General features: G+C 59.8%; 3 protein-coding genes across 3 annotated transcripts; 1 reads left to right on the top strand and 2 right to left on the bottom strand.

Moving 5' to 3' along the window:
- Nucleotides 1-80: 80 nt before the first annotated feature.
- APBA3 (amyloid beta precursor protein binding family A member 3) lies at nucleotides 81-7,411 on the bottom strand. The gene is made up of 11 exons (XM_025861423.2): nucleotides 7,273-7,411; nucleotides 6,023-6,625; nucleotides 5,895-5,934; nucleotides 2,721-2,866; nucleotides 2,486-2,572; nucleotides 2,230-2,391; nucleotides 1,620-1,799; nucleotides 1,326-1,538; nucleotides 615-734; nucleotides 387-527; nucleotides 81-297 (listed from the first exon to the last, which is right to left on the bottom strand). The coding sequence occupies exons 2-11, from the start codon at nucleotides 6,596-6,598 to the stop codon at nucleotides 226-228; spliced, it is 1,737 nt and encodes a 578-aa protein (XP_025717208.1). The 5' UTR covers nucleotides 6,599-6,625; nucleotides 7,273-7,411; the 3' UTR covers nucleotides 81-225.
- Nucleotides 7,412-8,353: 942 nt separating this feature from the next.
- On the top strand, nucleotides 8,354-11,560 carry MRPL54 (mitochondrial ribosomal protein L54). Its single transcript, XM_025861465.2, has 3 exons — nucleotides 8,354-8,519; nucleotides 9,181-9,346; nucleotides 10,004-11,560. The coding sequence occupies exons 1-3, from the start codon at nucleotides 8,402-8,404 to the stop codon at nucleotides 10,134-10,136; spliced, it is 417 nt and encodes a 138-aa protein (XP_025717250.1). The 5' UTR covers nucleotides 8,354-8,401; the 3' UTR covers nucleotides 10,137-11,560.
- A 55-nt stretch (nucleotides 11,561-11,615) lies between these two features.
- RAX2 (retina and anterior neural fold homeobox 2) lies at nucleotides 11,616-14,797 on the bottom strand. Its single transcript, XM_025861464.2, has 4 exons — nucleotides 14,460-14,797; nucleotides 14,123-14,208; nucleotides 13,452-13,686; nucleotides 11,616-12,750 (listed from the first exon to the last, which is right to left on the bottom strand). The coding sequence occupies exons 3-4, from the start codon at nucleotides 13,665-13,667 to the stop codon at nucleotides 12,412-12,414; spliced, it is 555 nt and encodes a 184-aa protein (XP_025717249.1). The 5' UTR covers nucleotides 13,668-13,686; nucleotides 14,123-14,208; nucleotides 14,460-14,797; the 3' UTR covers nucleotides 11,616-12,411.

Raw genomic sequence — 14,797 nt, 5'->3', positions numbered from 1 at the left:
TCTGGAGATTTCTGGGAAGGACACAGAGTGAGAGTCAGTCCTGTCTTTCCTCTCTCAACCCCACAGACCTCGATCCAAGATTTTGCCCATTTTTTTTTAAGCATTTAATGTTTTACATCAGAAAATAACACGGCGCCAAGAAGCCTTGGAGGCCCCACAGACGGGCTCCCAGGGCTACCGGGGCTAAGGCACAGCAGAGGGAGGGAGGGGGGCGCTGGTGGCTGGTCACAGGTACACGGGCTGCTCCTGGCCGGTGAGCAGGCGGTAGGTGGCGGCCGGCATCATTTTGATGTGGACCTGGGGGGCCAGAGAGAAGGCCAGCGGCTCAGGGTGGGCCTGCACTGGCTGGAGGGGCGCCCCCCTGGACCCGCCCGCTGCCCACACACCTCCGTGTGGGCCTCGGTGAGCAGCTCGATGATGCGGGCGTGCGGCGTGGCCACCACGCTGTGCCCGTTGATCTCGATGATGCGGTGCCCCACACGCACGCCCCCGCGCTCTGCGATTCCGCCCCGGAGGAGACTGCAGATCTGGAGGGGACAGCGAGGGGCCGCGGCTGCTCAGGGGCCACCAGTCCCCCCCCCCCGACCTCCCCTGTCCTGGGGCTAGGGTCTCACGATGCCGTCCTCCACGCAGAAGCCCAGCTGTTCACGGGTGTGGGGCCGGCGGATGATGGCTGTGGTGACCGGCGGGCAGTGGATGATGCTGAGGGTCACCAAGGTCTGTGACTTCACCTCCTGTGTAGGACATGGGCTGTTGGCCTAGCAGGGCCTCTCGGTACACTGCAGCCCCCTGGGGCCTCAGTTTACCCACTCGTGAAATGGAGCTTCAGAGTCAAGGCTCTTGATTCTAGAAGACCCCTTGAGAAGCAGTTAAGAACACAGACTCAAGCTGGGCGGCCTCAGGTCGGAGCGGTGACCTCTCCCCTCCCTATCTGTGGCCTCAGTTTCCCTGTCGAGAGCACATTTCTAGCAGCGTCTGCCACGCTCAAACATAACATGCTGCGTGGACCGTGTCGGGCTTGCCCTTCTGACCTGGCCAGGTCCTTCCCCGCTCTGAGCCTCAGTTTCCCCAGCCGGCAACAAGGGTCAAGACTCAAGAACACACTGGCTGCCTCGGGGCAGAGAGGAAGGCTCCTGACCCTGCAGCTAGACCGCCTGGGTGCGAATCTTGCCTTCACCCCATCAAGGCCCCCCCGGACCAGCAGCGTCCCCTCTCCAAGGCTCTGTCTCCTTGAGCACACCGGGGCGGGTAGGACTTCATGCTCTACCTTGCCCCTTCTGGACCGCGCCAGGGAAGGGCACCCGGCCACCCTGCGGGGGACTCACGCGGACGGCAGCCTGGCAGGCGGCCAGGGGCAGCCCCACCAGGCTGGTCCCATTGATGGCAGTGAGGCGGTCCCCGATGCTGAGGGCCCCCGAGCGCTCGGCGGGACCCCCATGCAGCAGGTTGGCGATGACAGCCGTGGGCAGCAGGGAGCCCCAGCCCGACTCCACCAGGGCCACGCCCAGGCCCTCGCCCCGGCGCTTCTCGATGCACACCTGGGAGGGGGACACGGGGTGAGAGGCATGAGGGCTGCTCTGCTGGGGGGCTGGCGGGGGCCCACCGGCCTGCTTGCTCACCTCCCTGCAGTTCTCGCTGTTGGAGAAATGGTCGAGGTCCCCGTTGTGGAGGTGGCCGGGGCCCGCGGCGCCCTGGCTCTGCTGGGCACCCACCTGGTTGGGGTCGATGCCACTTTCCCGAAGGAACTGGCTGTAGGCCACGGTGAAGGCCTGGCCGATGGCCTGAGCGATGAGCTGGGCCTGCAGGCCGATGGGCAGCATCTCTCGGGGGGGGTGTCCCACCCACCTCCTTCAGGTCCCCCAAACCCTCTGGCGTCCTCAGAGCCGAGCCCTCCCACCCCCACAGGGAGGCAGGATTCCCAAGAGACAGCACAATGCCCTGTGGCTTCGGGGACTGTGGAAACCAGCCCCTGTCTTGGGGAATTTATGGGGGGGGCGAGGGGAGGGGAGGGAGACAGGCCCGGAGGGGGGAGGTTCAGGGGTCGGCTGCCAGTCTCCAAGGCTTACGGGAAGGACCAGGGGCTTCGGGGGTGGGGAGGGGGACAGCGGCCCGCGCCGAGGACCAATGGAAGGATGCTGCAGTGACAGTGTGGCCAGGCGGGCTCTGGCATAGGGTGGGGCCGGCCCGGGTCCCCCTCTCCCCCAGGACGCCCAGAGCAGGGCTGCTCACGTCCTCGGAGTGGAAGACGTGGCACAGTATCTTGTAGAGCCTATGGCTGTGGGCCTGGGATGCCGGCCGCCGGGCCAGCCGCCGCCGGGCCATGAGCACCAGCACACTGCCGATGTCAGCAATGTAGGAGATGGTCTGCAGGGCGTGGTCCATCATGGCCTCCTGGAGTGGGGGGGGGGGGAGGACCAAGCGTGGGCGGGCTGTGCGGGCGCTCTGCGGGGCCCCCACACCCCAGAGGCCGGGCCTGGCTCCGTACCTGGGAGTCGGCCGTCAGAACCTTGACCCTCTTGGTGGACACAAAGAGGTCCACTTCCGTCATGGGCTGGGTCTCCCCGTCAGGGGCCTGTGGGGGTGGGTGGGAGGTGGAGGCCCGCGAAGACCCAGTCTCTGCCGCGCTGGGCTCCAGGGGCCTTGGAGGACCTGGCCGGCAGCCCACCCGCCCACCCGCCCACTGGCCGCAGGGAACCCCAGCTGCCCAGCCCTGGCTTCACCTTGACACGGTCCATCGCCTCCCGGGCCTGGGCCATGCGTGTGCTGGGAGGTGGGTTCCGCTCGGACACCAGCTGGGTGGAGCCCAAGTATTTGGCCCCAAATATGACACCGTCTAGGAGGTCTTCATGGTCACAGGGACCAGGTACTAAAAGCAACAGTGGAGGAGGGTCAGCCCCTGTGAGCCCTGAGCCACGCACGTCCAACCCCACGGGCTCTGCCCTGGGTCTTGGCTCCCTCAGTGGTCTGGAAGCACAGTGTTCTACCCCATGGCTTAGCACTCTTGAGCCATACACATCCGCCCACTGTTCCAGAACCATCCCATTAGCAGGAGCCACAGACATCCAGAGCCTCTTGTCGGTCTAGAGCCAGCTGGACTCTGTCCACGGCTCACGGACTCCAGGGCAGAGGACCCAGTTTCAGGAGCCCTCTGAGAGTCTAGAACCACAGCAGGATCCATCCATAAACCGCTCTAGCCCTCAGGCACCTCCACCTTGTGTTTCTAGAATTCTGTCATCAGGCTAGAACCAGGCAGTCCCTTTTCTAAGACCAGCAACATTACAAAACCAGTCACCTGTACTCAGTGGTTCTGGAATTCCCCGAATCAATCTGAAGCCATTTAGCTTTGCCCACTGTTCTAGATTTCTCCCTTGTCAGCCCAGGACCGGAGACAACTCTACTCCATAGTTGTAGAACTGCCCAGAGTAGGAAGAGACAACGTCCCACATGTCTAAAAACTCTCACACCGTCCAGAACCCCAAATGGCTTCCATTTGTGGTTCTAGAGCTTCCTGACAGCTCTCAAACCATAGAATTCTGCAGGGGTTCTAGAAATCAGCACCCCTCCAGAACCACATTTTCCCACTCCGTGATTCTGTAACTTCTTAATCATGATGGCATTGGGTAGCTCTTCCTATGGTTCTAGAACATCCTCAAATAGTCGGGACAGCTCAGCTGTCCCCAGTGAGTCCAAGAATGATCTGAGTAGTCCAGAAATGAACAACTCTGCACATAGTTCTAGAATTCCACCAACCTAGCCCAGAACCACACAAAACTCTGCCGTCGAGCTCCGTAATTCCCTGAGCAATCTAGAACCAGCCAGTTCTCCCAGTTCTAGAATGTCTTAACAAGGAGTGGTTGCTTTTTTGGGTTAGAACTGCAGGTGCAGGCCCCAGCTCTGGATGACTCGAAGTGAATTTCAAGTACAGCCCGTTCTGCCCATTATCTTTCGTGATCTAAGATTCTGGAACAACAGAACTCCACTCTGGGGTTCTAGAACTGCACCATCCAATATGCTAGCAGCCAGGCACGTGTGGGGATTGGGCACCTGAAATGTGGCAACTGAAAATGCACACTGGATTTTAAAAAATTTAGTATGAAAAAAAGGTAAAATAATTATAAGATATGAATTATACATGGAAACAACACCTTAAATAGATTGAGTTAATTAAAATGTTAATTACTTTTTCCTGTTTTTTTTTTCTTAAGTTTTTGTTTTCCAAGTAATCTCTACACCCAAAATGGGGCTCAAAATCATGACCCCGAGATCAAGAGTCACACGTCCTCTGACCGAGCCAGTCAGGCGCCCCTATGTTTATTTTTTTAAAGCAGATAACTAGGAAATTAAAAGTTACACACAGGGGTGCCTGGCTGGTTCAGTTGTTTGAACATCTGACTCCTGATTTCGGCTCAGGTCATGATCTCAGGGTCATGGGATCGAGCCCTGTGTCAAGCTCTGCACTCAGCAGAGAGGCTGCTTAGGATTTTCTTTTTTTCTTTTTTAAGATTTTATTTGTGTATTTGAGAGAGAGAGTGAGCACAAGCAGGGGGAGCGACAGAGGGGGAGGGAGAAGCAGGGAGCCCAACGTGGGGCTCGATCCCAGGACCCTGAGATCATGACCTCAGCCAAGGGCAGATGCCTAACAGACTGAGCCACCCAGGTGCCCTGCTTGGGATTTTTCTCTCTCCCTCTCCCTCTGCCCCTCCCCCTGCTAGCATGCACACTCTCTCTCTCTTTCAAAATAAATAAAATCTTTTTTAAAAAAAGTTACACATCACTCACATTATGATTCTATTGTATAGCACGACCCTAGAACTTTCTGATTACTCTGGAATCAGACAGCCCTGTCCACGGTGCTAGAACACCCTGAGCTAGAATGGTAGATATGCTCTATTCACCCCATGATTATGAAACCCCCCAGTCTAGACAGCTCTGTTCACCATTCTAGAACACTATCAGCCCAGGTTCTTTTAATCTAGAACCAAGGCCAAATTCTGGAACTCCCAAGGTGAGTCATGGCTCCACCCATGATTCCAGCACCTTCTTGGAACTGTAAGTCCAAACCAGCTTCACCTTCCCACAACCATAAAACTTGCTCTTTGACTTACAGCCTCAGGTAGTTTGGGGGGTTAATCCTAGAACATTCTAGGTGCCCAGAACTGGTTCTTTCCATGCTTTCAGGGCAGAAATTGAGAAACTTTTTTTTTTTTTTTTTTTAAAGCAGGCTCCACACCCAGCCTGGAGCCCAACGTGGGGCTTGAACTCACAGCCCCAAGATCAAGACCTGAGCTGAGCTCAAGAGTTGGACACTTAAGTGACTGAGCCATCCAGGCATCCCAAGATTGACAAACTTTTTATGCAGGGGCCCAACAGTAAATACGTTTGTCTTTGTGGGCCAGATGGTCTGCGCTGCAACTATTCAACCTGGCCCTTGTAACATGAAAACCACAGTAGACAATACGTAAATGAATGGGCATGACGGTGTCTCAATAAAACTTTATTTGTGGACACTGAAATTTGAGTTGCACATTATTTTCATGCACCAAGAAATACTATTCTGTTTTTTTCCAACCACGTAAAAACATAAAGCCCACTGGTAGCTCACGAGACACGCCAGAACAGGCGGGTTGGATTGGATCGCAGATGGTAATTTGCCAAGCCCTGCTCTAGAACCATGCTACAAATGCCTCACATGCCCTTCCACCCCCTATTCGTTCTAGAACATTCTCACCACTCTCTCTCCCCTCCCAGACCACCTGGAATCTACTCAACCAACCTCGGAGCCTCTCTAGAAACAACTCCTTCCTGGCAAGCTTTGTGCCATTTTGGGAGGAGCCTGGCCGGGGCGATTCTGAAACTGCTAAGTCCCTGGGGGCCAGGGCGGGCAGGACACTCACCCTCCTGGAGGGCAGGGTATGTCACCAGGGTCTTGGGGTTCTGGAAGAAGACAGAAGAGGGGCAGGACTGAGTCCCCTGGCTTGGTTTCTGGCAGCAGAGGCGGCCTGGGGGGCGGGACAGGCTCTACCTGGGTATCGGCAGGCGGTTCTTCAGGAGCAACCAGAGGTGCCGTCTCCAGCCACGGTTCCGGGGAGCTGCTTGAGCTCCTGCTGCCGCCATGCTCGGCAGAAGCTCCCTCCACCCATTCCGGGGCACTGGTATCTCCGTCTGGGTCCTCAGGGGGCTGCAGCGGGCGAGGGGCAGGGTCCGGAGGCTCCTTGGGACAAGACTGGGAAGGAGGGCATTCCTGGCAGTGCAAAAGGCTCAGCAGGTCGTCTGGGCCGGCCTCGGCAGACAAGAGCCCATGGGCATCAGCAACGTCCTGGGAGGCCAGGCCGTGGCCCGTGGCCACGTGCAAGGGGCAGGGAGGTCCATCTGGGGACAAGCCCACCAGATCACCAGGCAGAGCCTCAAACTGTTGCACCAGGTCCTCAATACTTGGCCCATCGAGTTCCATCTGACTCAGGCTGCCGGAGCGTCCCGGCACCCGGTCCCACTGGCAGTTGGGGGTGAGGTCCTGGCAGGGTGAAACTGTGTCCCTGGGCTCCTCCAAGTCCATTGCTGGAGGGCCTGAGGGAGATTGGGAAGTTGTCAGGAATTCCATGCCTGGACCCCAGGCTCAGGCCAACATCTGAAAGAGAGATTCAAAGATAAGATTTCCTGAGTGCCAACGTGGTGCCAAGCTCTAGGTGGGCGCCGTTCATGTAGAACACAGAATTTAATCCCCACCATACCCTGCAAGGAAGGGTCTGCTATGATCTCCAACTGATAGAAGAGGAAATCCAGATGCAGACCAGGCAGGTGTAAGACAGTGGCTTCATAGGCTCCGAACCCCGGAGTACTCCCCTGTTACCTGTCAGCCCAAGCCTCTCCCCACCCGGGGATCCTGCTCCTCCAGACTTGGTTCTTCCAAGTCTCCCCCCACCGCGACGTGTAACCCAGGCTGGAGACACTGCCTGACTATACAGACCCGGTAGGTGCAGGTCCCCGAGACCTCGGACCCAGGACCTCAGCCTAGGACTTGATCCAGGACCCCAGACTTAATACTAGAGATCCAAGACGCCAGAAAGCAGAGCCTACTCTCAAAACTTCCAACGCCACGCTCAAGATCAACCCCGGACTCTGACCCGGACCTCAGAACCCAGCCTGAAGACGTAACTTCACCTAAAGCTACGAGTTAAGACCCCGGTCCTCTCACAGACCCCAGCCTCAAGACTTCAGACCCCCTTCTTCAGCCGCCAGCTCCAGACCCCGCTCCGCCCCCGCCGGGACACTCACTTTCCAAACCGAGGTGGCCTCAGACCGCGAGACCCCCCCAGAACCCCACGCCCCCAGCCGGACAGTCCTCCACTGGCCGCGGATCGCCGATTCCCGGCAGCGGCGCCGGCAGGTCTGTCCGCGCAGCGCTCGGACCCACTGGGCTTGCGCACGTTTGCGGGACCTGCTGGGAAATGTAGTTCTCCCCGCTAGCCTCGCCGCGCGGGAGCGCTAGGTGCCGGAGTCAAGGGTTCGAATCCCGGGCCGCAGTTTACACGGAGTGGGAGTCCCGGCTGGCCTCTGGACCTGTTTCCTCAATTACAAATTGGGGTTAGTGATCACAGCCTGCCATCTACGGCTGTGGGCATGATTCCAATGGATGGCAGATGGATGGGAAGAAATGGGACTGGGAAATAGTAAAGTGAGTCAACTCGAGAGACACCGGAAGCAGCGCAGGGACCCTATTGTAGACGGACTTCCGGTTTCGCTCACAGTAAGGGGGCGGAATGGCAAGTCCTGGCCTAACTTTTCATCCCTGAGCTTCGCTTCCGCAATTAAACTGGGGATAATAATAGTACCTACCTCCTACTTGTGAGGACTAAATGAGATCGAGCCGGCTACGGATTTAGCAAAAGGGCTGGGATATAATGAGTCTATTAGGTATTACCTAATTACTTTCAGGCTTTCGTTAATTGCTCATTGAATAGAATCAGGAATGCATAGGGCGTGGTCTTAAAATAAGTGCTAACTGAAGAAGGGCAATAAGTAAATGAAATATCTTTAAAGTCCCCTCTTAACAGTAACAGGATATCTATAAAATTTTGAAGGTGGGCGCCTGGGTGGCTCAGTCGGTTAAGCGATTGCCTTCGGCTCCGGTCATGGTCCTGGAGTCCTGGGATCGAGTCCCGTGTCGGGCTCCCCGCTCAGCGGGGAGTCTGCTTCTCCCTCTGACCCTCCCCCCTCTCTTGTTCCCTCTCTCAAATAAATAAATAAAAATCTTAAAAAAGAAAGAAGTTTTTAAGAAGATACCCGGAACGCCTAAGAGTGGAATACATTTCCCAGAAATCTCTAGGAGCCTACAACTCCCAAGCACCCCCTTGGCCGCTGTCGTCTCCCGGAAAAGGGCACGTGCCGGCAGTCCGCGTACGTCATGGCGGCCAGACGTCTCCTTGGGACTACGTGGGCCTGGACCGGCTGGCGGGCCCGGGAGCTCCCGGTCCCTGCCGAGCCTGGAAGACTCCTGGTGCGGGGTTATGCCAAGAGACCGGGTGAGCTGGGTTAAGAGGGACCCAGAGGGGAGAGGTTTGGGACATTGGGGAGTTAGTAGTGCGCAGGCGCTGGCTTGGGGAGGCGCTTCCTAGAATCAGTGCGCAAGCGCAAAGAGGCAGGCGCTGAGCTATACGCGCAGGCGCAGTTTCAGGTACCTGGGCTGTGATTGGACTCCGTGCCCCCCAGGTGCGGGGTGTCTTTCTTGCGGGGGGGGGGGGGGGGTTGTCCTGAACTTGGGTCCCGGTCCTGCCTGTGCCTTTAAAGGCACTGTGTGATTTTGAGCAAGTCGCCACCGGAACTTTGAGGACGCAGTGGGGCCCATCTGAGTATTAGCCACTGAAGCAAAGGCGAAATCACCTGGGTACAGCCTGGCCTGACCTCCTTTGTTGGAAGGAGGGAATTGACAAAATGCTGGGCCTTCAAGACGCATACCAGCTCTTTTTCCGTGAGATAAACAGAATTGGAAAGCAGTGGCCTGGTCACTGTAAGCGTCAGTGTTTAATGCAGAATCCACGTCCCACTTAAAATCGTCTTGGGTGCAGCAGACTGTCTAGTCAGGGGCCCGGGGGGGGGGGGGGGCGACGAGGAGAAAGGGGTCAGAAGGGAAGGCCAGCCTCCCCAGGACGCAGCTGGCAGAAATGACTCTCTCCCACCCCCCAGTCATGAAGGGGGGCAAAGGCGGCAAAGGTGGAGTGGCCAGTGAGGCCCTGAAGGACCCAGACGTGTGCACGGACCCCGTCCGACTCACCACACATGCCATGGGCGCCAACATCTACAAGGAGGGCCAGGACGTGGTCCTGAAACCAGACGCGGAGTACCCCGAGTGGTGAGTGAGCCAGGCTGGAGAGCCCCGAGAGCGCATGCCAGGGCAAGGTCTCAGATCTGAGGTTTCCGTAGGGCCTCCCTGGGGAGGGGAGGCACGTGACTCAAGATCTGAGTGGGTGGAAGGAGCTTTAAAGGTAGAGGGAAGAGTCTGTGCAAAGGCCCCGGGGCAGGACTTTACCTGGTTTGTTAGCAGAACAGCAGGAAGTGAAGGTGGAGAGCAGAGGGAGATGGGGCAGGGAGGTGACGGATCTCGGCCTTTGCAGGGCCAGGGGGGATACAGGGAAGATTTTGCTCTTGGCCCCAGGACCAGTAGCAGGACATTGAAGCCATTGACCTGCGCTGATCCTTAAAGCTTAGGAAAGCTTCCGAAAGGTTGAATGGGTGGGTGGGGAGGTGTTCCCGGCAGATGGCACAGACAGTGGCCAGGAGGCAGCACAAGACTTGGTGTGTGCCCACCTCCAGTTCCAGCGCCACTGGGATGGGGCAGCTTTTCCACAGCCAGGAACCCAGCTCGGGGTGGGAGGGCGGGCCCCGGGATCATGCCGCCACCAGATGGCTGGGGGGGCCCAGCCTGCTGCTGCCTCTGCCCACGGTTCCTGGGGTGGGGGACCTCTGGGGGTCTGCCCTGCCTCCCTGACTCCTGCCCACGCCACGGCAGGCTGTTCCAGATGAACGTGGGCCCCCCCAAGAAGCTAGAAGAGCTGGACCCCGAGACCCGGGAGTACTGGCGGCTGCTGCGAAAACACAACATCTGGCGTCACAACCGTCTGAGCAAGAACCAGAAGTTCTAGCGGGGAGGGGCCGGCCGCCTGGAGCCACCAGGGACCTCACCAGGCCCCGAAGGAGGACCCCCGCGGCACAGCACATCTTCTCCACCCAGCCCCCATGGAAGACTTTATTTTCCTGGAGAAAACAGGGTTTTCTGAGAACAGAGGAGACCCCTGACCTGGTGCCTCTTTGGTCCCCACGGCGAGGCTGGGTCAGGGCCCTGGGGGACCGTCCCTGGCAGGCCCTGGCTGCTGTCTGGGGCGGGCAGGCAGGCAGGGGGCTGCCTCAGGCCCATGGCTCCAGGGGGAGGTTTTTCTAGACACGCCATCTCAGTCACAAGGGACTCAAACCCGTTCCGAACTACCCGAACACGAGAGAGAGACTGAAGCGTCCAGGGCGGGCTCTGCCTTCAGGCGCGCTGGACTCGGGCTTTGGTATCCAGGTGATGGCTCTCTCTGGCTCTGGGTCCTTGTAGCTCCGGTGGGTAGTTCTCCTGGAAAGGGGTGGCCCCAGGACTCCTGGCTGACGCCCCCTACCCAGTTTAGCAAGCCCAGCCAGAGGGAAGGGACGTCCTTTTCCTTCCTACCAAGGTCATGTGTTCTCTGCGTTGGCCAGTTGAGCCCCGGGACCTAGGCCTATCCACCGTCCTCCTGTCACCCCACTAGTGCCCAGGGCTCAACCTCCCCCCCTGCCCACCCCAGCAGGAAATGCATCCGGGTGTCTTGCATTTGGCACCAGGAACCTGACCCACAGCCTGAGTGAGAATCAGCTCCTAGCAGTCCTAGCTTCTGCCCTGCCTGGCTAGGGGAAGGATCCCGGGGCCCTGGGGATGAGGCCTGAGAGGGTATGCGGTTGCAGGGGGTGGAGTGGCGGGAGGCGGGCACCACCTGGGGGGCTGGACCAGGGGCCCTCCAGGCTCCTCTGTGCTGTCTGGTCTGGCGGCGTGGGCGGGGCTGGGGACTAATTCTGCCTCGTCCCAGGGAACCGAGAGCCCTCATCCTCTTAGGAGGACTCTGCCAAGCGGATTACCTGCCCTCCCTGGTGGCCCGCCCAGAGCAGGTCCCAGCCCTCCCATGGATCCCCGTGGCTCTCAGGGTAGACACAGAGTTGTCATGGCCACAAGGCCTGGCCACACCTGCCTCCTCTCACCTCCCTGTTGGCACCTCGCTCACTCCACTTCAGCCCCAGGGGCCACCTGGTGGTTCCTCCCACACACCAGGCTGGTCCCTGCCTCAGGGCCTTTGAACATGCCATTCCCTCTGCATGGGTGGCTCTTCCCCAAGGTGTTCCCATGGCTCGCTCTTTTACCTCCTCCAGTTCTCTGATGTCACCTCCAAGAGGCCCCTGAGCACCCTGTTGAACTGTAATCCTGCCACACACTCAGGATTGCTTCTTGGGGTTTTATTTTCTCTCAGCACTTAAAACCAGCTGGCGTTTTGTGTACGTATGTATTTATTTAACTGTGCTTCTTGTCTTCCTCCCACTGGAGTGGCGGCTCCATCAGGGCAGGGATTTTTGTCTGTTCACCATCACATCCGCATTACATGATGGATGGATGGATGGTGGGTGGGTGGGTAGATGGATGGTGCGTGGGTGGGCGGGCAGGCGATTGCCCCAGCTGCCACAAGGTAAAGAAGACACGGCCATGGGACTCACGTATGAGATGCCAAGTGAACCGAGAAGAGCAGACCAGCTTGAACCCCAGTGGTGTGCACCGGTGTGAGGAGCCAGAAGTGAGCCTACGGTCACTTCATGGACAGAGCTCAAAGGCAGGGTGCTGGTCACTTGCAACTGCTGCCCTTGAGCCCCTCCCCTCCTGTCCTGACCCAGGCTGCCCTGTCCTACGGGGAGGTCCCCTGTCGTGCTGACACTGGGCCCGCCCCAAGCCTGGTCACACCCTGTTCCTTGCCCTTGATGGCCTCCTCGTCCTCGAGTCCAGCTGAGTTCTGGGAAGGTCATCAAGGGGTAAAGCGATTGGGCCCAGGACAGGCACACAGGAGCGCGCAGTGAAAGGGAATTTCTCCGAGAGCTGGGGCTCGGCTGTGAAGGACGAGGTGCAGGCGGGGCACCTGGGCGCGGTCAGAGTGGCTCGTGATGGCAGCCTTACTGTTCCAGAGCCTGCCCATCCACCGCACGCCCGTCTGGCAGGTGGGGGGGTGCGGCGAGGCCCCAGGCCAGGCCACCTCCTTCCTGAGACAGTGCCGGTCTCCTTGCAGGGCAGGCTGAGGAGGTGGTGGAGGGGACCGACGTGGGTGGCCACGGACAGGCCGAGATGAGAGGGCTAGCTGGCCTCCAGACTCAGGCCGGTGGCCAGGCCCTGTCCAGAGCCTGCGCGTGCTCCTTGGCCAGCAGCCGCAGGGATGCCTCCTCCAGGGTGAAGCCCTCCGTGAAGGCCGGACCAAAGGCATGGGGCCCGAAGGATGCCTGCAGCCCGGGCCCCGGCCCCAGGAGGCGCGGGAGGCCTGGCACGGCTGGGGGCCCGGGGCCCAGCCAGGGCTCCAGGGGCAGTGGCATGGCTGGCGGGCGGGCAAACGGCAGTGCCGGGGCCTCGGGGAGCCTTGGGGCTGCCCCAGCCCCGGAGCCTGACTCCAGACGCTCCTGGCGGCGCCACTTGGCCCGGCGGTTCTGGAACCACACCTGGAGGTAGTGAGAGGGGTGCTCCTGGCTCAGGGCCTGTGGGGAGGAGCCAGCCCACTCTTCCCCACCCCGCTGCGTCCTTCGGGGCTCCCAGCTTTGCAGGGTTCTGCCCGCTGTCCGGCCTGACTCCCACCTGCTGCAGGGCCAACGTAGTGTTACCTGGCTTCGAGCGAAGGATTCCTCTCAGGGCCCCCATCAGGTCAGCCCCAAGTCTCCTGAAGCTAGGCTCTCCTCACCACTCCGCCCAGCCCCTCAGGCTCCGCGGCCTCTCTTGGCCCTGGGCCCCGGGTCCGAGCCACTCGGAGATCTTTCTCAGCCACGCTCTGCCTCCCCGTCCACCCGCTTTGCACCGGCTGGAAACGCCTCCAGTGTAACCCCTCCACTGCTCAGCGCACACTCCTGGACGCTTAGAGATCACCTGTGCTCCTTTCTTTCTCTTTCTTTCTCTCTCTTTTTAAGACTTTAAGTCATCTCTACACCCAACATGGGGCTCGAACTGACAACCTTGAGGTCAAGAGTCGCACGCTCTACCAGCTGAGCCAGCCGGAGGCCCCCACCCTTTCTGCTTTCCAACTGGAAAACTTTTACTCAACCGCCAAGGTCCCGGTCCCACACCCCCTCCTCTGGGAAGCCTTCCCAGCTTGGAGACCTGCTGCCTACACACCGGGAGGGTCCCTCCCTGGGCTGTGGGGTGCCCTCACCTGCACGCGCACCTCAGGCAGGTGCACCTTGGCCGCCAGCTCCTCGCGGCTGTAAACGTCTGGGTAGTGGGAGGCCTCGAACGCCCTCTCCAGCTGGTGCAGCTGGTACGTGGTGAAGGTCGTGCGGTTCCTCCGGTGCTTCTTCTTGGGGGCTTCCTCGCCCGGGCCCGGCCCCCCACCCTCTGCTGCCGGCCCCTCGCCGGGGCTCAGGAACATGGCTTCTCCGCACCCCCACCTGGCCGGGCGGCAGCAGGACGGGAGGCCGTGAGACGGCAGCAGGGACTGCCAGCTGGGGAGGGCAGGGGAGCCCCCAGCCCCTGCCGGGCCTGGGCTGAGATGCGCCGGGGAGCCGCGCTGGGGCCTGCATTCACTCGGCCTCCCTGCCTCCCGGTCCACCGAGGGATGCTCTCGCTCTCCGTGCGTCTCCTCTTCTCTCTGTGTGTCTGTCCCTCCACCTCTAGTCCCACTTTCCCGCTCGAGCTCTCCCTGACGGCCTCCATCGGCCTGCAGCTCAGCTTTGGTCTGTCCGTCCATCTCTCTGTGTGCCCGGGACCCCCAGGAAGGCAGGAGGCTGGGACACTGCCCCCATAGTCCTGCCCCCCATCCTGGGGGGCTCCCTGCACCCCCAACTCCCACCAGGGCCCACCTGTGCCCACCTGCCCAGTACTCACCGCCCCCAGCAGCCCCTCGACAGCCCCAGGATCCACGCAGCTCTGGCCCCAGCGGGCCTAGCACCCCGTCTGCTGCTGGCCTGGCCCTGCCAGAACCAAGCGGGGAGCGGGTTGGGGTCTGGCGAGGTGAAGATTAGAGCGAGGTGATTACTTGAGGCGGCCCCTCCCGCCCGGGCGCTGGCTGCAGAGGGCGGGCATGCGGGAGGACGGCTGGGGCTCCGGAGGGGTGTGACCGTCGGCCTGGGTCCACCTCCCCTCGCAAGAGGACACCAGCAAGGGCCTCCCCCTCTCTGGGCCTCAGTTTCCCTAGCTGTAGAAGGGTGACGCCAGGACCTACCTGATGGGGCTCTCATGGGGCAAGGAGGAGATGAAAGAGCATTGCACAGTGACTGGCATACAGTAGGTGCTCAGTGAATGTCCACTGCTACCGTTTTTATCAGCTGGGGCTAGAAAAAGTTCCTCGTAGACACACAGGTGGTGACAGGGGTGGGGGAAGCCGAGGTCCTGACAGGTGAAGGCAGTTCCAGTCGCCTCCCCCAGACCCTGAGCTGACCGGGGAGTAGGGGGCCTTTTCGCTGGGTTTTGAGGAATGGATAGAAGTTCACTCTTCATTCATTCAGTGAACGTTATTGAGCACTTGCTGTATACCGGGTACTGTTCACAGAGGTGAACAAA

The sequence above is a fragment of the Callorhinus ursinus genome, unplaced genomic scaffold, assembly GCF_003265705.2.
Source record: "Callorhinus ursinus isolate GAN/ISIS: 27379988/994484 unplaced genomic scaffold, GSC_fseal_2.0 scaffold77, whole genome shotgun sequence".
Taxonomy (NCBI): domain Eukaryota; kingdom Metazoa; phylum Chordata; class Mammalia; order Carnivora; family Otariidae; genus Callorhinus; species Callorhinus ursinus.
Note: the sequence above shows the minus strand (reverse complement) of the source record. Positions and strands in the feature narration are given on the sequence as shown.

Coding starts and splice junctions, on each gene's coding strand:
- APBA3 (XM_025861423.2), bottom strand. CDS start 6,598: ATGGAATTCCTGACAACTTCCCAATCTCCCTCAGGCCCTCCAGCAATG. Junction 2,573..2,720: donor AGGCGATGGACCGTGTCAAG/GTGAAGCCAGGG, acceptor CCACCCCCACAG/GCCCCTGACGGGGAGACCCA. Junction 2,392..2,485: donor TTCTGACGGCCGACTCCCAG/GTACGGAGCCAG, acceptor CCCCCACTCCAG/GAGGCCATGATGGACCACGC.
- MRPL54 (XM_025861465.2), top strand. CDS start 8,402: ATGGCGGCCAGACGTCTCCTTGGGACTACGTGGGCCTGGACCGGCTGG. Junction 8,520..9,180: donor GGGTTATGCCAAGAGACCGG/GTGAGCTGGGTT, acceptor CCCACCCCCCAG/TCATGAAGGGGGGCAAAGGC. Junction 9,347..10,003: donor GACGCGGAGTACCCCGAGTG/GTGAGTGAGCCA, acceptor ACGCCACGGCAG/GCTGTTCCAGATGAACGTGG.
- RAX2 (XM_025861464.2), bottom strand. CDS start 13,667: ATGTTCCTGAGCCCCGGCGAGGGGCCGGCAGCAGAGGGTGGGGGGCCG. Junction 12,751..13,451: donor TGCCTGAGGTGCGCGTGCAG/GTGAGGGCACCC, acceptor CACTACCTCCAG/GTGTGGTTCCAGAACCGCCG.